This window comes from Hyperolius riggenbachi, chromosome 10 (assembly GCF_040937935.1).
Source record: "Hyperolius riggenbachi isolate aHypRig1 chromosome 10, aHypRig1.pri, whole genome shotgun sequence".
NCBI lineage: Eukaryota > Metazoa > Chordata > Amphibia > Anura > Hyperoliidae > Hyperolius > Hyperolius riggenbachi.
In genome coordinates, this window is record NC_090655.1 from 3,474,664 (window position 1) to 3,499,981 (window position 25,318).

A 25,318-nucleotide genomic window follows, 5' to 3' on the forward strand; every position below is an offset into this window, starting at 1 on the left:
CGCGTCCCTGGAAATAGCGTTCCCATCAGTGACTTAGGGGCCCAGCCTGGATGTCTAACATTAGTGGGTTCTGAATGGTTTCTACCTATAGATGCTAATGTGGATGGTAATGGCTATGTAGATACAAAACCAATTACAATCTGTAAATTGAGGCCACACCCCCTAAAAGCAAACCGGAATCCAATGAAAAATAATAAAATGAGGGTTTAACGCCAAAGTATTGACAATCAGGAATTAAACATAGCTTTTAATGACAATATTCATAAGCAGCCAAATGTGACGCAGCACAATAATAGAGATCCTTGGGTGGCGTGTAATTCCAAATGACGCAGCCTAACGCACGTTTCATGGCCTGGACCACGGGTGCTTCCTCAGGGCAGGATTTCACAAGTTCATAGATTGTGACAAAAGCATCTAATACATCAGAAATAGAAACATATGTAATCAGTCTAATATGCCTTCGTTCGAAAATCAGTGCAGTGCAACCTTGTTATCAATACAATTGTAATCAACTTGTCCTGTGCACTTTTTTATCCATGCACTAATGCATGTCTCCCCTGAACACTATACACCAATGCATGTCTCTACAGAAAGCTGCACATGCATGTGGTGTGGCATCCTGGCTCAGTCTCTACCTATAGATTATATATTATTCATTCTTGGATATACTTATGCATGTCTATCATGATGTGTGTCTTTGCCGATGGCTGTACATGCACATGGACTGACATAATGAGGATAACGCTATACCTTGCAAAGTTGTGCCTCTGAGGAAGCTGCCATGCTCAAGGCCATGAAACGTGCGTCAAGTCTCATTCACATGTCCAACATATTGCACACCCAACCACACAACAAGTACATACACACACGCCAACCAACTAAACAACCAACTAACTTAAATACTGTGCGCACAAGATAAAACTACAAACTGCACAACATGTCCGCATTCAAAAACAACAAAGTTGTCCCTAAGTCTTGTACACACGTTCCAACCGGCATGACAGTTGGTCAGATTCATCCATCAGTTGGATCTGGCAAACAACCTGTAATCAGTTGATTATCTGGTTGTTTGCCAGCCGTACACACACACGCAACTTATCTTACTACAGACACGTTTGGAACATAGTTGGGCAGATTGTTGGTATGTGTGTATGAGCCTCAGGCTATGTCATTTGGAATTAAATGTGACCCAAGGATCTCTTTTATTGGGCTGGGTCACATTTTACTACTTATGAATATTGTAATTAATGTTTAATTACTGATTGTCAATACTTAGCCTTTAAACCCTCATTTCGTTATTTTTCATTGGATTATGGTTCTGTGGGTGTCTACATGTCTCTAGAAGACAACATTGGATTTTTTTCAGTTCAGTAACTCTAATGTCAGTTCATATAATCCTATAAGCTGTAAACATATCTCAGTGCTCACACCGGGTAAACAGAACACCGTAAATGAGTTCTGTGGCTTCTATTGTCTCTAATCCTCTTAGAACTTGACCATTCTTAGCCTTGATGTATTTGCTGCTCTTGCAACCAATTATACTGTACATGTACCCGGACTTGAATGTAGAAAAATCCATATTCACACTTTATCACCTTAATGACGCCTCACCGTATGATAGTCTTGCAAATTATGGCACGTTTGTTCTTGCATGGACAGTCAAAGCGGAGTCAAGGATTTCTATGGAACCAAGAAGTCCCTGGTTTCCGTAACTTTCAAGTTTCTGAAGAAAACAAGTTTTGGGTCTCCGACTCGAGCATGGCCAACACCTTCTTTCTGCTCTCCTTCATTGGAGTTGAGTGTCCACGTTGACCTGGTACTTGGGGCTGAAGCAAGGGAAGACCCACCAGACCGAGCACACGAAGCTTGGTAGATGTGGCTCCTTCCTTCTGTGGACTTGTCCTGCCTTGGGAGAAAAGCTGTGAGGGTTTCTGAGCACGCACTACGGAATGACGTTGAAGAAATGCAGAACAGGATTGGATCTAAAGCACTATTGAGGTACCAAAGTGGCAGCGATAAGTAGGTCTTCAGCAAGGTGTAGACCTTGTGCATATGGGTGCTCCAGTTGTCTATGTAGATCTGCATGAGCGAAGAGGCGGTGTCGGGGAAATTGCACAGGAAAAAGGCCACCACCACAGCTCCTGCAACGAAAAGAGATTAGTTAGTTCTTCCATCACAAAAGAATCCACCTCTACAGGAAAAAGACAATTGAAAAATACTCTGCAATAGAGACGTTTGTCGTGAACACGGGTGCAGAGCAGTCCTGCAATCGCTTGTTCTGAAGTTTGATTCTCAGAAACAGGCTCAGACTTGAGTCTTAAAGAGACTCTGAAGTCTCATAAAAATCATGTTTTTATATTACAAATCTCTTTAACATGATTGCCCTAACTAAAACGCTGCACCCCGCAGCTGAACTATAACTAAATCTACCCTAACTCCTTTTTCTGCCCTGGGAGGCAGAGCTTTCAGCTGCAGCTCTGCCTCCATGCGCGTCAATCCGCGCGTATCTCCGCCTATCCCCCGCCCCTCTCAGTGAAAGAAGACTGAGAGGAGCGGGTGGAGGCGGTGATCCGCACTGATAGATAGACGCGCGTAGAGGCAAAGCTGCAGCCAAAAGCTCTGTGTCTCACGGAAGCTCTCCCTGCAATGTGCCCCGGGAAGTTAGGGGGGATTTAGTTAGAGTCCAGCTGCGTTTTAGTTAGGGCTATCACATTTTTCATATAAAAACATGATTTTTATGAGACTTCAGAGTCTCTTTAAAGGGGTTCTGTGGCATGTCTAAAAAAACTAAAAGAAAAAAGGAGGGGCGCTCTAAGCTTCAAGACGCGATGTTACATATATATCCGATAACGATAGGGCGGATATGATGTCACTCCCTCCTACGTACTTCCCAGATGGTAACCATGGAAACCAGGGTGCACGCTCGCTTCTTTCAGTGTCACTGCGAGCGGCTCCTGGACGCTAAGGATTAGAACTAGGTAATGGTAATAAAACAGCCACCATAGGGTTCAATGGGACTATAGTATTTATTAAAAAAGACTTTTTTAATAAATACTATAGCCCCATTGAACCCTATGGTGGCTGTTTTATTACCATTACCTAGTTCTAATCCTTAGCGTCCAGGAGCCGCTCGCAGTGACACTGAAAGAAGCGAGCGTGCACCCTGGTTTCCATGGTTACCATCTGGGAAGTACGTAGGAGGGAGTGACATCATATCCGCCCTATCGTTACTGGAGAGCCTGGTCCCCGGCTCGGCAAGAGAGGGACAGACGCCTATCGCGGCCGCGTACGCTGTACTGGCCACACTTCAAACAGGTGAGACCTGTCCTGGATATATATGTAACATCGCGTCTTGAAGCTTAGAGCGCCCCTCCTTTTTTCTTTGTTTTTCTCAGTGGCACTTGGGAGCAGCCGAGCGACAAGCGGGTGGCCTGATCGCATCTGGGGTATCTCCACTACCCCGTTTCTTCTACTTAAAAAAACTAAAACTGACACTTACCTGGGGCTTCTATTGGCCCCCTGCAGCTGTCCTGTCCCGCGCCATCCTCCTACGATCTTCCATTCCCTGATAATTATTCATCTAACCAGACGAATAGAACTGCGGCTGCGCGCGTGCTTGCTCGCGTTCACATTATCGGGAGCTTACTGCGCAGGCGCAGTACAAAGTTCCCTTGTACTGTGCTTGCGCAGTAAGCTGCCGATGACACGCGCGGGAGCGAGCATACGCACGGTCGTGCAGCCGCAGTTCTGTTAGTCTAGTTAGACGACTAATCAGCAGGTTACCGGAGGCGGGGAATGGAAGATCGTAGGAGGACTGTGCGGGACATGACAGCTGCAGGGGGCCGATAGAAGCCCCAGGTAAGTGTCAGTTTTAATTTTTTGCCACAGAACCCCTTTTAAACTATTTAGAAAAGCCTTCTAAGGTACCTGTCACAGACCTGAATGGAGAAACAGGGTTTGACCACAGTTTGCAGTGATACAGACATTGGGACCAAGGAATAAGGTGCAAGTAATAGTGGCCATACATGGTACAATTTTTTCATACAATCTTACCATTTTTATGTAGTATAAGGGTAAATTAAGTTAATATACTGAAAGGATAATTTATGCAGTTCCCTTAAATTACATAGAAATGGTAAGATTGTATGAAAAAAGTGTACCATGTATGGCCACCATAAGGTTTATTATGACCAAATAGTGCAAACAACTGATAATGCAAATATGATGCAACCACATGCACAGCACAGCACAGCACACTACTTACAGACAATCCGGGAATGCGGTGATAAATATATACAATGTAAATATGATGCAACCACATGCACAGCACAGCACACTACTTACAGACAATCCAGGAATGCGGTGATAAATATATACAATGTAAATATGATGCAACCACATGCATAGCACACTACTTACAGACAATCCGGGAATGCGGTGATAAATATATACAATGTAAATATGATGCAACCACATGCACAGCACAGCACACTACTTACAGACAATCCAGGAATGCGATGATAAATATATACAATGTAAATATGATGCAACCACATGCACAGCACACTACTTACAGACAATCCAGGAATGCGGTGATAAATATATACAATGTAAATATGAGGCAAAACACATGCACAGCACACTACATACAGACAATCCGGGAATGCAGTGATAAATATATACAATGTAAATATGATGCAACCACATGCACAGCACACTTCATACAGACAATCCAGGAGTGCGGTGATAAATATATACAATGTAAATATGATGTAACCATATGCACAGCACACTACTTACAGACAATCCAGGAATGCGGTGATAAATATATACAATGTAAATATGATGCAACCACATGCACAGCACACTTCATACAGACAATCCGGGAATGCGGTGATAAATATATACAATGTAAATATGATGCAACCACATGCACAGCACACTACATACAGACAATCCAGGAATGCGGTGATAAATATATACAATGTAAATATGATGCAACCACATGCACAGCACACTACATACAGACAATCCGGGAATGCGGTGATAAATATATACAATGTAAATATGATGTAACCACATGCACAGCACACTTCATACAGACAATCCAGGAATGCGGTGATAAATATATACAATGTAAATATGATGCAACCACATGCACAGCACACTTCATACAGACAATCCGGGAATGCGGTGATAAATATATACAATGTAAATATGATGCAACCACATGCACAGCACACTACATACAGACAATCCAGGAATGCGGTGATAAATATATACAATGTAAATATGATGCAACCACATGCACAGCACACTACATACAGACAATCCGGGAATGCAGTGATAAATATATACAATGTAAATATGATGCAACCACATGCACAGCACACTACATACAGACAATCCGGGAATGCAGTGATAAATATATACAATGTAAATATGATGCAACCACATGCACAGCACGCTACATACAGGCAATCCAGGAATGTGGTGATAAATATATACAATGTAAATATGATGCAACCACATGCACAGCACACTACATACAGACAATCCAGGAATGCGGTGATAAATATATACAATGTAAATATGATGCAACCACATGCACAGCACGCTATATACAGGCAATCCGGGAATGCGGTGATAAATATATACAATGTAAATATGATGTAACCACATGCACAGCACATTACATATAGACAATCCAGGAATGCGGTGATAAATATATACAATGTAAATATGATGTAACGACATGCACAGCACACTTCATACAGACAATCCGGGAATGCGGTGATAAATATATACAATGTAAATATGATGCAACCGCATGCACAGCACACTACATACAGACAATCCAGGAATGCGGTGATAAATATATACAATGTAAATATGATGCAACCACATGCACAGCACACTACATACAGACAATCCGGGAATGCGGTGATAAATATATACAATGTAAATATGATGCGACCACATGCACAGCACACTACATACAGACAATCCAGGAATGCGGTGATAAATATATACAATGTAAATATGATGCAACCACATGCACAGCACACTACATACAGACAATCCAGGAATGCAGTGATAAATATATACAATGTAAATATGATGCAACCATATGCACAGCACACTACATACAGACAATCCAGTAATGCGGTGATAAATATATACAATGTAAATATGATGCAACCACATGCACAGCACACTACATACAGACAATCCGGGAATGCAGTGATAAATATATACAATGTAAATATGATGCAACCACATGCACAGCACACTACATACAGACAATCCAGGAATGCGGTGATAAATATATACAATGTAAATATGATGCAACCACATGCACAGCACACTTCATACAGACAATCCGGGAATGCGGTGATAAATATATACAATGTAAATATGATGCAACCGCATGCACAGCACACTACATACAGACAATCCAGGAATGCGGTGATAAATATATACAATGTAAATATGATGCAACCACATGCACAGCACGCTACATACAGGCAATCCAGGAATGCAGTGATAAATATATACAATTAAATATGATGCAACCACATGCACAGCACACTACATACAGACAATCCAGGAATGCGGTGATAAATATATACAATGTAAATATGATGCAACCACATGCACAGCACGCTACATACAGACAATCCGGGAATGCAGTGATAAATATATACAATGTAATAATGATGCAACCACATGCACAGCACGCTACATACAGGCAATCCAGGAATGCGGTGATAAATATATACAATGTAATAATGATGCAACCACATGCACAGCACGCTACATACAGGCAATCCAGGAATGCAGTGATAAATATATACAATGTAAATATGATGCAACCACATGCACAGCACGCTACATACAGACAATCCGGGAATGCAGTGATAAATATATACAATGTAATAATGATGCAACCACATGCACAGCACGCTACATACAGGCAATCCAGGAATGCAGTGATATATATATACAATGTAAATATGATGCAACCACATGCACAGCACGCTACATACAGGCAATCCAGGAATGCGGTGATAAATGTATACAATGTAAATATGATGCAACCACATGCACAGCACACTACATACAGACAATCCAGGAATGCGGTGATAAATATATACAATGTAAATATGATGCAACCACATGCACAGCACACTACATACAGACAATCCTGGAATGCAGTGATAAATATATACAATGTAATAATGATGCAACCACATGCACAGCACACTACATACAGGCAATCCAGGAATGCGGTGATAAATATATACAATGTAAATATGATGCAACCACATGCACAGCACACTACATACAGACAATCCGGGAATGCAGTGATAAATATATACAATGTAATAATGATGCAACCACATGCACAGCACGCTACATACAGGCAATCCAGGAATGCAGTGATAAATATATACAATGTAATAATGATGCAACCACATGCACAGCACACTACATACAGGCAATCCAGGAATGCAGTGATAAATATATACAATTAAATATGATGCAACCACATGCACAGCACACTACATACAGACAATCCAGGAATGCGGTGATAAATATATACAATGTAAATATGATGCAACCACATGCACAGCACGCTACATACAGACAATCCGGGAATGCAGTGATAAATATATACAATGTAATAATGATGCAACCACATGCACAGCACGCTACATACAGGCAATCCAGGAATGCGGTGATAAATATATACAATGTAATAATGATGCAACCACATGCACAGCACGCTACATACAGGCAATCCAGGAATGCAGTGATAAATATATACAATGTAAATATGATGCAACCACATGCACAGCACGCTACATACAGACAATCCGGGAATGCAGTGATAAATATATACAATGTAATAATGATGCAACCACATGCACAGCACGCTACATACAGACAATCCAGGAATGCAGTGATATATATATACAATGTAATAATGATGCAACCACATGCACAGCACGCTACATACAGGCAATCCAGGAATGCGGTGATAAATGTATACAATGTAAATATGATGCAACCACATGCACAGCACACTACATACAGACAATCCAGGAATGCGGTGATAAATATATACAATGTAAATATGATGCAACCACATGCACAGCACACTACATACAGACAATCCGGGAATGCAGTGATAAATATATACAATGTAATAATGATGCAACCACATGCACAGCACACTACATACAGGCAATCCAGGAATGCGGTGATAAATATATACAATGTAAATATGATGCAACCACATGCACAGCACACTACATACAGACAATACAGGAATGCAGTGATAAATATATACAATGTAAATATGATGCAACCACATGCACAGCACACTACATACAGACAATACAGGAATGCAGTGATAAATATATACAATGTAATAATGATGTAACCACATGCACAGCACGCTACATACAGGCAATCCAGGAATGCAGTGATAAATATATACAATGTAATAATGATGTAACCACATGCACAGCACGCTACATACAGGCAATCCAGGAATGCAGTGATAAATATATACAATGTAATAATGATGCAACCACATGCACAGCACACTACATACAGGCAATCCAGGAATGCAGTGATAAATATATACAATGTAAATATGATGCAACCACATGCACAGCACACTACATACAGACAATCCGGGAATGCAGTGATAAATATATACAATGTAAATATGAGGCAAAACACATGCGCAGTATGCTATACACAGACAATCCAGGAAAACCGTGACAAATCTATACAATGCAAATATGATGCAACCACAGGCATACACACCATAAAAGAGCAATCACCATACAGGGATAATCGATGTGCAATACACCAAGGACCCTATCTATCTCTCTATCTATCTAAATAGATATCGGCACATGATCTTCTGTTGTCCTCCTCTAGTATCAACTCCTCACATTCACGATTACAAGACTTCGCACGCGCTTCATCCCTCCTCTGGAATGCCCTCCCACAACACATCCGTCACTCGCCAACCTTTGTTACCTTTAAACGCTCTCTAAAAACACACTTGTTCCGACAAGCATACGCTCTACCTTAGGCCACTTCCCTTTGTACTAAGACCAAATTGCACTCCTACTAGGTATCCTAAAACACAAAGCCTCTATATATTTGCTGCATACTACCCCTCCTCCTGTCCCCCCCCCCCCCCAATTCCCTTTAGATTGTAAGCTCGCAAGGGCAGGGCTCTCTCCCCCTTTTGTGTCTTGGTAACCATTATACATTTTATTCATCATGTTAATTTTATCACTGTCATTACCAATTCGATAATTTGTATTTTGTATCATTCTTTGTATTTTGTCACTAATTATGTATTGTGTATATTGGTGTACACCATTGTCTGTATTATTATGTACCCCATGTTTGTTTCTTACTTTGTACAGCGCCACGGAATATGTTGGCGCTTTATAAATCAATAATAATAATAATAATAATAAATATATATATATATATATATATATATATATATATATATATATATATATATATATATAACCAATCACAGTACAGAAGGGTGCAGGCAGAAATCATAGTCAGACAGAATGTATCGAGTCTGGCAACAGGAAGGCAAATAAACAGATCTCAGGGCAAGGAACAGGAACCGGGGTGTCCAGAAGCTCAGGCCTGGAAGCACAAAGTTCTGGCAATTAGCAGGGGGGAGAGGCAGTCCTTAAATCAGGGGTCGGGAACCTTTTTGTCTTAGAGAGCCATAAACGCCACATACATTTTAAAATGTGATTCCGTGAGAGCCATACAATATGTTACAAACTGGGACAGTAGGGCTCACGTCCCTGTTGCCATGGTGATGTGTATACAGTTGATCTGCCAGGCAGCAGAAGTGTCAGACATGTCTTCAGCTTCTCTTGGGTTTCAGCAACATCAGCAATTTCTCTGAGAGCCAGACAGGAGAAATACAGACTAACAGCTTGTACAATTAGCTAACTGACTTGGGGGTTGATTCACTTTGTAGGACGAGATCCCTGCACTTTAGCCCAATAGGCTGCCTGTCAAGTGACAGTGGGCCAAATTGCAGGGATCTCGTCCTACAAAGTCACTGGACCTGAGTCCAGAGCGGGACAACTGGAGCAGCCGTTCGTTTTGAGGTAGTGTGAGTAAGTTAGTAGTGGATGCTACAGCAGTAGTGTGCTTACTTTGAAGATTTTGCTTGCGCTGCCACACTAAGCTGTGCTGCTTGAGCAGTGTAGCTTAGTGAATCAACTCCTACTGATTTGTATGTGAGCCAGATGTAGCCATCAAAAGAGCCACATCTGCCTCTCGAGCCATAGTTTCCCTATCCCTGCCTTAAATAGTCCATGTGATAACAGGATGCATATGATGAATTGCAGAAAATCAGGGCTACTCGCAGTCTACAGAGCCCTCTGCTGGTGGCACAATGAAAGTCTTGGCAGTCCATGCAAATGGTGCCACCAGCAGGCAGGAGAAGGTTGTGCATGGTTCCTGATAGTACCATAGAGAAAACAACCACAGAACAGCTGAAGAAGAAGCTGTCACCCAGATGTTAAAAAGGTTTGGGGAGGCGCCAAAGTTCTTTGCTGGTGGGGCTGAGTTATATTTACTGTACGGTATTACAGAAAGAGGTATCTTACCTCCAAAGAAGTCTCACTCAGATCTAATGTAAGGAGTCTTTATTATCAAGTGGTTAATTTTAGACAACGCGTTTCACTGGTCTCAGCCTGATTCCTCAGGTCAGTACAAACAACTGAGGAAGCGGGCTGAGACCAGTGAAACGCGTTGTCTACAATTAACCAGTTGATAATAAAGACTCCTTACATTAAAGGGCCCATACACCTAACGATTTTCCCGCCGATATACGGCCGATTCGATCACAGTGATCGAATCGGCTGTGAAATCGCCGTGCATACCGCTGACAGAACGATCGATTTCCATCCGAAATCGATGGTTCCCGTCGATCCGTCCATGCGGAAGATTTCTCTTGATCGCCGGCGGGTCGGGAGTGTGTCGATAGCGACGTTCGAATGCCTGACAACCGACGCAATACAGCGGGTATATATTACCTGTTCCGGCCGGCGCAAGTTCCCTGGTCCCCGCTGTCTTCTTTCCGCGCTGGGTTCCGGACCGGCTGCAGCTACACAGAACTTCCTGTCCCGGCAGGAAGTTTAAACAGTAGAGCGTCCTCTACTGTTTAAACTTTCCCTGGACAGGAAGTTCTGTAGCTGCAGGAAGGAGCCCGGAGCGGAGAAGAAGACAGCGGGGACCAGGGGACTCGCGCCGGTCGGAACAGGTAATGTATGCAGGGGGGGGGGGGGGGCGGTAGCTCCACAGATTGTGATCGGTTTCAGGCTGAAATCGATTCACAATCTGTTTGCAGTAAAGTGGGCATACGATCCCTCTCTGATCAGATTCCATCAGAGAGGGATCTATCTGTTGGTCGAATCTGATGGCAAATCGACCAGTGTATGGCCACCTTTAGATCTGAGTGAGTCTTCTTTGGAGGTAAGACACCTCTTTCTGTAATACTGTACAGTAATTATAACTCAGCTCCACCAGCAAAGAACTTGGGCGCCTCCTCAAACCTTTTTAACAGTTGTTACCGTCACCCCTAAAAGAGGTGTTAGCACTTCCCACTTGTATATCCATTGTACCAGTGTAAAAGCTGACAGGAGGAGAGTGACCACCCTGTTCCAGATGGTTCCGGGATACCGAGCGGGAACAGTTCTTTTCCGTATGCCTATGTGGTGGTTGAAGGACTGCAACCCATCCTTGTGAGTATAAAATACCCACAATCCCCCTCCGTTTAATACCAGATGTGACTGCACTATTGGGCTCCCGGTCTCTCCCCCTTTCTACAGGCCGAAGGATCTCCACTCCCATTGTGAAGGGACCTCCAGAGACCTGGACCAATCCTGTCATCCAGATGCACACCAAGAATTCACTGAGCCACACTGCACAATTTTTACAGGGCTCCTATACTTTCTGTGGTGCTATTAATAACAGGAAAGAAGATAAACTCTCAAACAGTTGCACAGCTTGCATTACTTTGCCTTTGTCATCATTGAAAGGATCCACTCATTTGGTCTTGTTACATCAACAGGAAGTAAAGGCAATTTCTCTAGTGAGTAAACAAAGAGCAAAACAGCCTGACAGAGGCATTACTCTTTGCCCACTTTATCAAAAACTACTAAAAAAAATAGGGTCTAGGCTACAGTGTTCTCCCCAGAATTTTTTTTCCAGCCGGGCGGCATGAAAAAGTAGCTGGGTGAGGCGAGATGGGTGGAGCGAGATGCGAGAATGCAGGGCTAGCGCTTCTCTGCACAACTCTGCTTACAGCATAGGAGGAGGTGAGCTGACGACAGCCGGGTGCTCACCAAAACTAGCCAGGTGTAGTACCCGGCTTAAAGAGCCTGGGGAGAACAGTGGGCTATAGTTGTACTTTAACCAGTTCACCCCTGAGGATTTTTTTCCCCTTAAAGAGACACTGAAGCGGAAAAAAAAATGATGATATAATTGGTTTTGTAGTACGGATAATTACTAGAAGATTAGTAGCAAAGAAAATATTCTCATATTTTTATTTTCAGTTATAGTGTGTTTTTTATAACATTGCATCATTCTCTAATATTTGCAGTTTACACACTATTTAGCATTCTAAATGTTTTTACAGAGCAGTCTTGTGAACTATTGACCTGTCCTATGGAGAGAAAAAGGAAATACAATGACTGACAGTTGAGATAATAAGCTTCAGAAGACAGAGCTCTCTGCGACTTTGAAAGTCATGGAGCTCAATGGCTTTTTTGCATAGATAACAACTGGAGTTTCTTAACTCTTCCTGTACTGGAAACAATATTAGACTTATATCTCTGCTCCTAATGTTTTATTTCTTATCTGTAGTACACATACAAATCATTATATCATAATTTTTGTTTTGCTTCAGTATCCAAGGACCAGAGCAATTTTCACCTTTTATTCGCCAATAACTTTATCACTAATTATCACAACAAAATGATCTATATCTTGTTCTTTTGTCACCAAATAGGTGATACATTATGCTAAGAATTATTTTATTCTAAATGCATTTTAATGGGAAAAATAAGATAAAAATTGAAAAAAAATCATTTTTTTCTCAGTTTTCAGCCATTATAGTTCTAAATAATACATGCTACCAAATTAAAAGGTACATATTTTATTTTCCCATTTGTCCGGGTTATTACACCATTTAAATTATGTCCCTATCACAATGTGTGGTGACAATATTTTATTTGGAAATAAAAGTGTATTTTTTCATTGTTGCGTCCGTCACTAATTACAAACCCTTATTTGCAAAAATAATAGAAAAATACCCTCTTGACATACATATTAAGTCCCTATTAAGTTTAGTCCCTAAGCTAGCTATTTATGTATTTTTATGTCACTTTTTTAATTAATGTTTTTATTTTGGTAACTATATGAGGGGAGTTAAGGGTTTAATTACTGCTATATTATGTGTATTTTTCTTTATTGGGAAATTTGTAGGTGTTGTATTACTTTTTGGCCACTAAATGTCCCCCAAACTTTATTAGGATTATTTACTTTTGACGGCATAAACGCTTTACAGGATGTAACACGTGTATGCTAACTTTCATTTTAGTCAATGAATGCCGACATCCCACTTATGCTGGTATTCATTGATATTGGGCACAAGTGAATGGGAAATGTATTTCTGTTCACTGATCTGTCCACTAACAGATCGTGAAGAGAACGGAGTGCAGGAGCAGACAGGAGCGTGCACAGCGGTGATTCCTGCAATAGACTAATATCTACGTCCCTGGGACTTCAGATGAAGTCCTGCAGGGCGTAGATATACCGCCTGTGGTATGGAAACTAGTTAATTTAGTTACATAGTTATTTTCAGAATCAGAATCATTTATTTCGCCAAGCATGAGGGGACATGCCCGGAAATGTTTTTGGCACAATACAATACAATGGCTCAGGAAGAGTGCATAGAAGGAGGAAGAAGTACAGAGAAAGAGAGAGTGCATAGAAGGAGGCACAGCAGATATCAGATTCACACAAACATTGTAATAAAAAAAAAAAACACACAATCACAATCCTAGTGTCTCCCTACGGTGTCGATAGTTAGGTCTTGTGGGCTGGTCGGCTGTACGGCCGTAGCGCCGCCGGCCTCGCCGCTCGTTGAAGCTCGCTTTGATGGTAGAACGTGGAGGGAGTTTAGTAGGTTGACTGCCGAGGGGAAGAACGAGTTCCTTTTGGTTGAAAAAAGACATACAGCCATCAAGTTCAACCAGAGAACAAAGTACAACACCAGCCTGCTCCCTCACATATCCCTGCTGATCCAGAGGAAGATACAACACCAGCCTGCACCCTCACATATCTCTGCTGATCCAGAGGAAGGCACAACACCAGCCTGCTCCCTCACATATCCCTGCTGATCCAGAGGAAGGCACAACACCAGCCTGCACCCTCACATATCCCTGCTGATCCAGAGGAAGATACAACACCAGCCTGCACCCTCACATATCTCTGCTGATCCAGAGGAAGGCACAACCCCAGCCTGCACCCTCACATATCCCTGCTGATCCAGAGGAAGGCACAACCCCAGCCTGCACCCTCACATATCCCTGCTGATCCAGAGGAAGGCACAACACCAGCCTGCACCCTCACATATCCCTGCTGATCCAGAGGAAGATACAACACCAGCCTGCACCCTCACATATCTCTGCTGATCCAGAGGAAGGCACAACCCCAGCCTGCACCCTCACATATCCCTGCTGATCCAGAGGAAGGCACAACACCAGCCTGCTCCCTCACATATCCCTGCTGATCCAGAGGAAGGTACAACACCAGCCCGCTCCCTCACATATCCCTGCTGATCCAGAGGAAGGCACAACACCAGCCTGTACCCTCACATGTCCCTGCTGATCCAGAGGAAGGTACAACACCAGCCTGCACACTCACATATCCCTGCTGATCCAGAGGAAAGCACAACACCAGCCTGCTCCCTCACATATCCCTGCTAATCCAGAGGAAGGCACAACCAGTGCTGGTCGTAATGGAGAAAGCTACGCTTACGGATCATTACGCGTAATTTTACGCTATTACGCATTACGAAATTACGCTTGCAGCATAGACAGTCAATTTCGGTACATGTCTATAATTACGCATAGCACTTACGCAATTACGCGTAAGTATACCGTAATTCAGGTAATTACGTTATAGGTTTACGCGTAAAATCCTACTAGCAATTAATGCGTAAGGTCATGCTGCCAAGCGGAAAAGTTGACGCATGGATCAATGTTAGGTAGCCGCCGACTTTAAGGGTTAATAGCAAAGCCCCCTTAAGTGCTAAGAGCCTCAAATTTGGAGAATATATTAAGGAGATCAGAAGGAATAAGAGGAAAACATTTTTTTTCAAAAAGACCTTATAGTTTTTGAGAAAATCGATGTTAAAGTTTCAAAGGAAAAATATATACATTTAAAAACCCGCCGACTTTAACGGTTAATAGCAAAGCCTGCTTAAAATTTAGGAACACCAAATTCACAGGGTATATTAAGGGGATCAGTGGGAATAAGAGGAAAAATTTTTTTTTCAAAAACACCTTATAGTTTTTGAGAAAATCGATTTTTAAGTTTCAAGGGCGAAAATGTCTTTTAAATGCGGAAAATGTCAGGTTTTTTTGCACAGGTAACAATAGTGTTTTATTTTCATAGATTCCCCCAAGTGGGAAGAGTTTTACTTACTTCGTTCTGAGTGTGGGAAATATAAAAAAAAACGACGTGGGGTCCCTCCTCCCAGACCTCTTTAACCCCTTGTCCCCCATGCAGACTGGGATAGCCAGAATGCGGAGCACCGGCCGCGTGGGGCTCCGCACCCTGACTATACCAGCCCGCATGGTCCATGGATTGGGGGGTCTCGGAAGGGGAGGGGCAGCCAAGCTTTCCCCCTTCCCCTCCGAGCCCTTGTCCAATCCAAGGACAAGGGGCTCTTCTCCACCTCCGATGGGCGGTGGAGGTGGAGGCCGCGATTTCCTGGGGAGGGGTTCATGGTGGCATCTGGGAGTCCCCTTTAAAAAGGGGTCCCCCAGATGCCCACCTTCCTCCCAGGAGAAATGAGTATAGAGGTACTTGTAGTACCCCTTACCCATTTCCTTTAAGAGTTAAAAGTAAATAAACACACAAACACATAGAAAAAGTATTTTAATTGAACAAAAAACATAACCACGAAAAAAGTCCTTTAATATTCTTAATTAACCATTAATACTTACCTGTCCCTTTAAAAGCCAGTTCCCACGCAATATCCGCGGAAATATACTAATCAGTTACAATGTAACAAAGTTATTACAATGTAACAACTTTGTTACATTGTAACTACGCCGCACCCGACGTCACTCACCGCCGCCGCCGCCACCGCGTCTGTGCTGCAGGACCCGACAGAGCTCTGAGCTATAGCTCAGAGCTCTCTAAGCATCTTTGTATTTGGGCTCCAAGGAGCCCCATTGGTCCTTAGCAGACCAATGGGGTTCCTTCTGATTTGAAGGAACCCCATTGGTCTGCTAAGGACCAATGGGGCTCCTTGGAGCCCAAATACAAAGATGCTTTCGAGAGCTCTGAGCTAATATAGCTCAGAGCTCTGTCGGGTGAAGGGACGCTAAGTCCCCGTCGGCTCCGCTGCCCTCCCCGCCTCTCCCACATGTCACCTATATACATGCTGGCACCCATGGGTGCCAGCATGTATATGAGTGACAGGTGTGGGCGGAGTGGACGGCGGGAGCCGGCGGGGACTAGCGTGTATGCGGCGGCCGGCGGGTGAGCGGCGAGTGACGTCGGGTGCGGTGGTGTTACAAAGTAACAAAGTTGTTACATTGTAATAACTTTGTTACATTGTAACTGATTAGTATATTTCCGAGGATATTGCGTGGGAACTGGCTTTTAAAGGGACAGGTAAGTATTAATGGTTAATTAAGAATATTAAAGGACTTTTTTCGTGGTTATGTTTTTTGTTCAATTAAAATACTTTTTCTATGTGTTTGTGTGTTTATTTACTTTTAACTCTTAAAGGAAATGGGTAAGGGGTACTACAAGTACCTCTATACTCATTTCTCCTGGGAGGGGGGTGGGCATCTGGGGGACCCCTTTTTAAAGGGGACTCCCAGATGCCACCATGAACCCCTCCCCAGGAAATCGCGGCCTCCACCTCCACCGCCCATCGGAGGTGGAGAAGAGCCCCTTGTCCTTGGATTGGACAAGGGCTCGGAGGGGGAGGGGAAAGCTTGGCTGCCCCTCCCCTTCCGAGACCCCCCAATCCATGGACCATGCGGGCTGGTATAGTCAGGGTGCGGAGCCCCACGCGGCCGGTTCTCCGCATTCTGGCTATCCCAGTCTGCATGGGGGACAAGGGGTTAAAGAGGTCTGGGAGGGGGGACCCCACGTCGGTTTTTTTTTATATTTCCCACACTCAGAACGAAGTAAGTAAAACTCTTCCCACTTGGGGGAATCTATGAAAATAAAACACTATTGTTACCTGTGCAAAAAAAACTGACATTTTCCGCATTTAAAAGACATTTTCGCCCTTGAAACTTAAAAATCGATTTTCTCAAAAACTATAAGGTCTTTTTGAAAAAAAAAATTTTCCTCTTATTCCCACTGATCCCCTTAATATACCCTGTGAATTTGGTGTTCCTAAATTTTAAGCAGGCTTTGCTATTAACCGTTAAAGTCGGCGGGTTTTTAAATGTATATATTTTTCCTTTGAAACTTTAACATCGATTTTCTCAAAAACTATAAGGTCTTTTTGAAAAAAAAATTTTTCCTCTTATTCCTTCTGATCTCCTTAATATATTCTCCAAATTTGAGGCTCTTAGCACTTAAGGGGGCTTTGCTATTAACCCTTAAAGTCGGCGGCTTTTTTAGATTATACGGGAGCGTAATATTACGCGATTACAGCAGACTGTGTAATTTCAATGGGAGTTTACTGTCTTACGCGTAATTTGTTACGCGTAAAACGTAACCCTACGGTCTACGCGTAATTAATTACGCGTAATACCGTAACCTTACACGTAACGCTTACAGTGCATTTGTAGTGAATTACGATGCGTAATTACGCTAATGCGTAATTTCGGCCCAGCACTGGGCACAACACCAGCCTGCACCCTCACATATCCCTGCTGATCCAGAGGAAGGCACAACACCAGCCTGCTCCCTCACATATCCCTGCTGATCCAGAGGAAGGCACAACACCAGTCTGCACCCTCACATATCCCTGCTGATCCAGAGGAAGGTACAACACCAGCCTGCTCCCTCACATATCCCTGCTGATCCAGAGGGAGGTACAACACCAGCCTGTTCCCTCACATATCCCTGGTGATCCAGAGGATGGCACAACACCAGCCTGCACCCTCACATATCCCTGCTGATCCAGAGGAAGGCACAACACCTGCCTCCTCCCTCACATATCCCTGCTGATCCAGAGGAAGGTACAACACCAGCCTGCACCCTCACATATCCCTGCTGATCCAGAGGAAGGCACAACACCTGCCTGCTCCCTCACATATCCCTGGTGATCCAGAGGATGGCACAACACCAGCCTGCACCCTCACATATCCCTGCTGATCCAGAGGAAGGCACAACACCTGCCTGCTCCCTCACATATCCCTGCTGATCCAGAGGAAGGCACAACACCAGCCTGCTCCCTCACATATCCCTGCTGATCCAGAGGAAGATACAACCCCAGCCTGCACCCTCACATATCCCTGCTGATCCAGAGGAAGGCACAACCCCAGCCTGCACCCTCACATATCCCTGCTGATCCAGAGGAAGGCACAACACCAGCCTGCACCCTCACATATGCCTGCTGATCCAGAGGAAGGCACAACACCAGCCTGCTCCCTCACATATCCCTGCTGATCCAGAGGAAGGCACAACACCAGCCTGCCCCCTCACATATCCCTGCTGATCCAGAGGAAGGTACAACACCAGCCTGCTCCCTCACATATCCCTGCTGATCCAGAGGAAGGCACAACACCAGCCTGCACCCTCACATATCCCTGCTGATCCAGAGGAAGGTACAACACCAGCCTGCTCCCTCACATATCCCTGCTGATCCAGAGGAAGGCACAACACCAGCCTGCTCCCTCACATATCCCTGCTGATCCAGAGGAAGGCACAACACCAGCCTGCACCCTCACATATCCCTGCTGATCCAGAGGAAGGCACAACACCTGCCTGCTCCCTCACATATCCATAGTCCCCAACAGTCCCGATTTGATCGGGACTGTACCGATTTGGGGGGCCCCTCCCGCCATCCCGCGCTGCCCCCCTTCTGTCCCGGCCGCTGGGCAGAGAGAAGGAAAAAAATTGATCGAGGCACCAGCCCCGGGGATCTGCATGCGGGATGGATTGCCGCCGCTATTTATTTCTCCCTCCCTCCTTCCTAATATGTCCCCCAGTGTCCCCGGCTTCCCCCCGCACAGTAATATGGGCAGCAGAGCGGGCAGTGAGTCTTACCACTGCCTCTCCGCTGCGTACCGGGATCTCCTCTGATCTTCTCACTTCCTGTGACATCACAGGAAGCGAGAAGATCAGAGGAGATCCCGGTACGCAGCGAAGAGGCAGTGGTAAGACTCACTGCCCGCTCTGCTGCCCATATTACTGTGCGGGGGGAAGCCGGGGACACTGGGGGACATATTAGGAGGGAGGGAGAAGGATAATGATGGCGGCGGCGGCCATACATGCCGCATACCGGGCGGGCTGGTGCCTCGATCGGCTTTTTTTCCCCCCTCTCTCTGCCTGGCCACCCCCCTCCTCCTCCTCACCACCACCACCCCGGCACCCTCCCATTTGGGAGTAATTTAATAACAAAATTATTTAAAAAAAAAAAAAACTTTTTTTCCCCTGGGGTGGGCGTGACTAGGGGGTTGGGGGCGTGGCCAGGGGTGTGGCCTAATTGTCCCGTTTTGGGACATTGAAATGTTGGGAGGTATGCATATCCCTGCTGATCCAGAGGAAGGTACAACACCAGCCTGCTCCCTCACATATCCCTGCTGATCCAGAGGAAGGCACAACACCAGCCTGCTCCCTCACATATCCCTGCTGATCCAGAGGAAGGCACAACACCAGCCTGCACCCTCACAAATCCCTGCTGATCCAGAGGAAGGCACAACACCAGCCTGCTCCCTCACACATCCCTGCTGATCCAGAGGAAGGTACAACACCAGTCTGCCCCCTCACATATCCCTGCTGATCCAGAGGAAGGCACAACACCAGCCTGCTCCCTCACATATCCCTGCTGATCCAGAGGAAGGCACAACACCAGCCTGCTCCCTCACATATCCCTGCTGATCCAGAGGAAGGTACAACACCAGCCTGCACCCTCACATATCCCTGCTGATCCAGAGGAAGGCACAACAGCAGCATGCACCCTCACATATCCCTGCTGATCCAGAGGAAGGCACAACCCCAGCCTGCACCCTCACATATCCCTGCTGATCCAGAGGAAGGCACAACACCAGCCTGCTCCCTCACATATCCCTGCTGATCCAGAGGAAGGTATAACACCAGCCTGCTCCCTCACATATCCCTGCTGATCCAGAGGAAGGAACAACACCAGCCTGCTCCCTCACATATCCCTGCTGATCCAGAGGATGGCACAACACCAGCCTGCCACCTCACATATCCCTGCTGATCCAGAGTAAGGTACAACACCAGCTTGCACCCTCACATAGCCCTGCTGATCCAGAGGAAGGCGAAAAACCCTTACAAGGCATGGTCCAATTAGCCCCTAAAGGGAAAAATTCCTTCCCGACTCCAGATGGCAATCAGATAAAATCCCTGGATCAACATCATTAGGCATTACCTAGTAATTGTAGCCATGGATGTCTTTCAATGCAAGGAAAGCATCTAAGCCCCCTTTAAATGCAGGTATAGAGTTTTCCATAACGACTTCCTGTGGCAATGCATTCCACATCTTAATCACTCTTACTGTAAAGAACCCTTTCCTAAATAAATGGCTAAAACTTTTTTCCTCCATGCGCAGATCATGTCCTCTAGTCCTCTGAGAAGGCCTAGGGACAAAAAGCTCATCCGCCAAGCTATTATATTGCCCTCTGATGTATTTATACATGTTAATTAGATCCCCTCTAAGGAGTCTTTTCTCTAGACTAAATAAACCCAGTTTATCTAACCTTTCTTGGTAAGTGAGAACTTCCATCCCACGTGTTGAAACCACAAACGCTCTATGAATTTGGAACAAGACATAAAGGCTTGAAGTTGGGTGACCCCTTTAGTCACCTGTACATGGGAAGATAAAACCTGAATTGTTGCCATTTTTGTTTTGAAATAAGAAAAAAAAGGCGGTGGACTCACCCATAAGCTGTCGGGCCTTCCTCTCCGAATACGGGCGGCTTTGCTGCTGAGTTGGGTTCTTGGACGAGAACTGCCAGTGCGTCCTGGTTAGGCCGATCATCTTCCTCTGGCGGTGGTTGACATTGAGGTGGTGGTAGATGAGTAGATGGAAGATGATGATGGCAATCAGGGGCATGACAAAGAACAGGATGTTCCGGGTCTGAATGATGCTTTTATATATAACGTAGGGCTTTGGTTCCAGCATCTCGCAGACCGTAGAGTCCAGCACCACTTCCTCCTGTGAGGTGGCGGTATAGTCCAGGATGCAGGCTACCGTCTCGCCGTACACAATGGCGACGGGGATAGTGCTGATGAAGGAAAATATCCAGATGAAGGCCAATAAATATGCCATGCGGGTTTTCCGAAGTCCAGCGACAGACCACATAGGGTGACATATAGCAAAGTACCGCTCGGACGTGAAGGCAATGATAGTCCAGCTGGTGGTGGCGCAGTAGACTTGCCGGATCATGAAGTACAATTTGCACACAGAGTCTGAGAGCGCCCAGGGATAGTACTGCCAGAAATATCGATAAAGCGTTACAGGGATTGTTAGGAGCAGCAAGATGTCCGCCAAGGCCAAACTCAAGAGGTACAGGCGAACAGCGCTCACCTTCATCCTCCCATTCCTGATAAGAGTAAGGATGCTGATCCCATTAGCCAGAATTCCAAACAGGAAGAGCAAGCTGTAGAAGATGGTGGCGGGTATAGCCACATAATTAGGCTCCTGCTTTTGGGCTCCGATGAAAAGGCGGTTCGGTGCGCTAGGAGTTTGGTTATGGGTAACATTATCATTCCAGGCGGAGTCATTGGCTAAGTTGATGTGGGTCTGACATTCGTTTACAGTAATCATCTTTGACTGGTTCATTTACACCGAGGTAACGTTAAAGCATTCAGTGCTAAACTGCAAGAGAAAACAGTAATCACTAAATGAAGCAAAATTAGTCTGCAATAAGCACAGTACAGTTTGATTTCACACTTCACTGATTGTTTGAACATCATAAATGAAAGTGTTACATAGTCATTGATTAAGAGAAAGATTTCAGCACTCCATAAAGCAAATGCTTGATTAATGTAATCACTTAGTGCAGCTATAAGTAACTTAACATACGCATGCAGAATTACAGAGATTTTTAAAGTTTGCAATAAAAAAAATAAATTTAAAGTGGACCCGAACCTTTGCACAGCACACAATAAAAAGTTTTCATTTTACATATAAATGCTGTAGAAATTCACTGTATGAAGCTGTATGTGTTTGTTTAGCTGCATCAGAGAGTAATTAGCCTTATCGGTAGCTGTGAATGACAGCATATTATCTCTGCCTGTACAGGAGAAGACTGAGGCTATAGGGGCAATTTCCAGTGGAGAATGGAACATAACTGGAATGTCCCCCGATCCGATAAAATTATTGAATCAAATGGTCGATCGTACCGGAGAATCAAGTAACATGTGGGCACCTTGATACGTTTAGCCATAGCCCCTGAACAAGCATGCAGATCAGGTGTTCTTGACTGAAGTGTGACTGGATTAGCAACATGTTTGTTTCCGGGTTGTGATTAAGACACTACTGCAGCCAAAGATCAGCAGGACAGCCAGGCAATGTGCATTGTTTCTACATTTGTGCAGACCTGGTAAATGTTCAGAGCATTTTTTTATCCACTTTATGACAACTAGACATTTAAAAACGTCCTGCTAGAGCCTCTTAACCTCCCTGGCGGTTTATTTATTTTGCCAGTGAGGCTGCGGGAGGGTTTTTTTTAAATTAAAAAAAAAATATTTCATGCAGCCAACTGAAAGTTGGCTGCATGAAAGCCCACTAGAGGGCGCTCCGGAAGCGTACTTTCGATCGCCTCCGGCAATCGAAAGTAACAAGATAGGCCGCAATGAGCGGCCTATCTTGTTTCGCTTTCCTCGTCGCCATGGCGACGAGCGGAGTGACGTCATGGACGTCAGTCGACGTCCTGACGTCAGAGCCGCCCGATCCAGCCCCTAGCGCCGGCCGGAACTGTTTGTTCCGGCTGCGCTGGGCTCGGGCGGCTGGGGGGACCCTCTTTCGCCGCTGCACGCGGCAGATCGCCGCGGAGCGGCGGCGATCGGGCAGCACACGCGGCTGGCAAAGTGCCGGCTGCGTGTGCTGCTTTTTACAGAATTGAAATCGGCCCAGCAGGGCCTGAGCGGCGACCTCCGGCGGCATACCCCGAGCTCAGCTCGGGATTACCGCCAAGGAGGTTAACATCTCCAGGATGTTTTCATAAGTCAAACAGTGCTGCTGCCCCTGTGCACGTGTGCGATCCCGCATATCCACGCTCCCGTGCATGTGCGTACATTCCCGTGCGCGCGCACGTGAGATTAGTGAGAAGAAAAAACACCATAGAAAAAATACACCTTTATTTCCAAATACTATATTGTCACCATACTTTGTACTAGGGACATAATTGAAATCTTGTGATAACCAGGACAAATAGGCAGATAAAATGTGTTTTATGTACAGTAGCAGTGTTTATATTAAAACTATAGGGGATGAAATTAGAGAAAGTGTATTTTTTCATTCTTTCCTTGTTTTTCCCTTTAAAATGCATAGAAAATAAAGTAATTACTGAAAACAAATATCAACCCCCAAAAGCCTAATTGGTGGTGAAAAAAAGCAAGATATACTGTAGATCAGTTCATTGTGATTAGTAGTGATTAAGCTATTGGAAAATGAATGGGATGAGCACTGAAAGGTGAAAATCGCTCTCGTCCGTTAGGGTAAAAACCACTTTGGGGTAAAGTAGTTAAGCAAGAGTGCAATTTTAGTTTAAAGGGGTTCTCCGGTACATAAAAAAACTAAAACTGACACTTACCTGGGGCTTCTATCAGCCCCCCCTGCAGCTGGAATGTCCCCCGCCGTCCTCCTCCGATGCGCCATTCCCCGCTGCCGGCACTGGACTAATTATTCGTCTAACTAGACGAATAGAACTACAGCTGCGCAACCATGGGCGTGCGCGCATGCGCTCCCAATCGTGCCAGACGGAGCCTACTGCGCAGGTGCAGTACAAGAAAACGTTGTACTGCGCCTATGCAGTAAGCTCCCTCTGCCGCCCGTGGGAGCAAGCACGTCCGGCCACGCAGCCACAGTTCTATTCGTCTAGTTAGACGAATAAATAGCCCGGCGGCGGGGAATGGCGCATCGGAGGAGGACGGCGCGGGACATTCCAGCTGCAGGGGGCTGATAGAAGCCCCAGGTAAGTGTCAGTTTTAGCTTTTTTATGTACCGGAGAACCCCTTTAAAGTGGAAGATGAAGATGAAGTGTTGGGAGGGGAGGCTGGGTAAATTGGCCAAATGTAGTAGGAATGATGAAGCTGCTGCCATAAGCAGCATTATATGGTCCAGAAATGAACTGAATAGCTGGACCCAGGAGCAGTCTTAAAGAGGACCTGTAACCCAGGACTGAACTTCATCTCAATCAGTAGCTGATACCCCCTTCCCCATGAGAAATCTTTACCTTTTCTCGATTAGATCATAGTGTGGTGAAACCCCTCCCACAGTGTGATGTCAGGACCTAGGTCCTGATTTTTTCCCACTGAAAAAACGGGACAGCTTTCAGTTTCTGTTACCATATGTTGTCCAAATTAGCATGAACATGAACCAAAATGCAATTGTAGAGTTCCTGAGGGATTTTTAAAAGCAATGTGCAAAAACACACATTCCTTTAAAAATCGCTCTGAAATCGCTTTGTAAAATTGCTAATCGCTTAGCAATTGCGTTTTGTAGTGTAAACTAGGCCTAACTGAACAGCTTATGATTTGTAGAAATCAGTCAATATGGCAGCTTGTAGCTCAGTTTATTGCCAGGCAGAGTTTGAAACATACTGTAGCCTGCATGTTGCTTTTG

General features: G+C 44.7%; 1 protein-coding gene across 1 annotated transcript; it reads right to left on the reverse strand.

Moving 5' to 3' along the window:
• Positions 1 to 1,466: 1,466 nt before the first annotated feature.
• On the reverse strand, positions 1,467 to 22,312 carry LOC137536073 (neurotensin receptor type 1-like). Its single transcript, XM_068258051.1, has 2 exons — positions 21,409 to 22,312; positions 1,467 to 2,141 (listed from the first exon to the last, which is right to left on the reverse strand). Exons 1-2 carry the CDS (start codon positions 22,310 to 22,312, stop codon positions 1,681 to 1,683), a joined length of 1,365 nt encoding a protein of 454 aa, XP_068114152.1. The 3' UTR covers positions 1,467 to 1,680.
• Between the last annotated feature and the right edge of the window lie 3,006 nt (positions 22,313 to 25,318).

What these genes read in the sequence shown, in the direction of transcription:
- LOC137536073 (XM_068258051.1), bottom strand. Translation starts at nt 22,312, where the DNA reads ATGAACCAGTCAAAGATGATTACTGTAAACGAATGTCAGACCCACATC. An exon ending in GAAGGCCCGACAGCTTATGG is followed by an intron (nt 2,142 to 21,408) that starts GTGAGTCCACCG and finishes TTTTCGTTGCAG; the next exon opens with GAGCTGTGGTGGTGGCCTTT.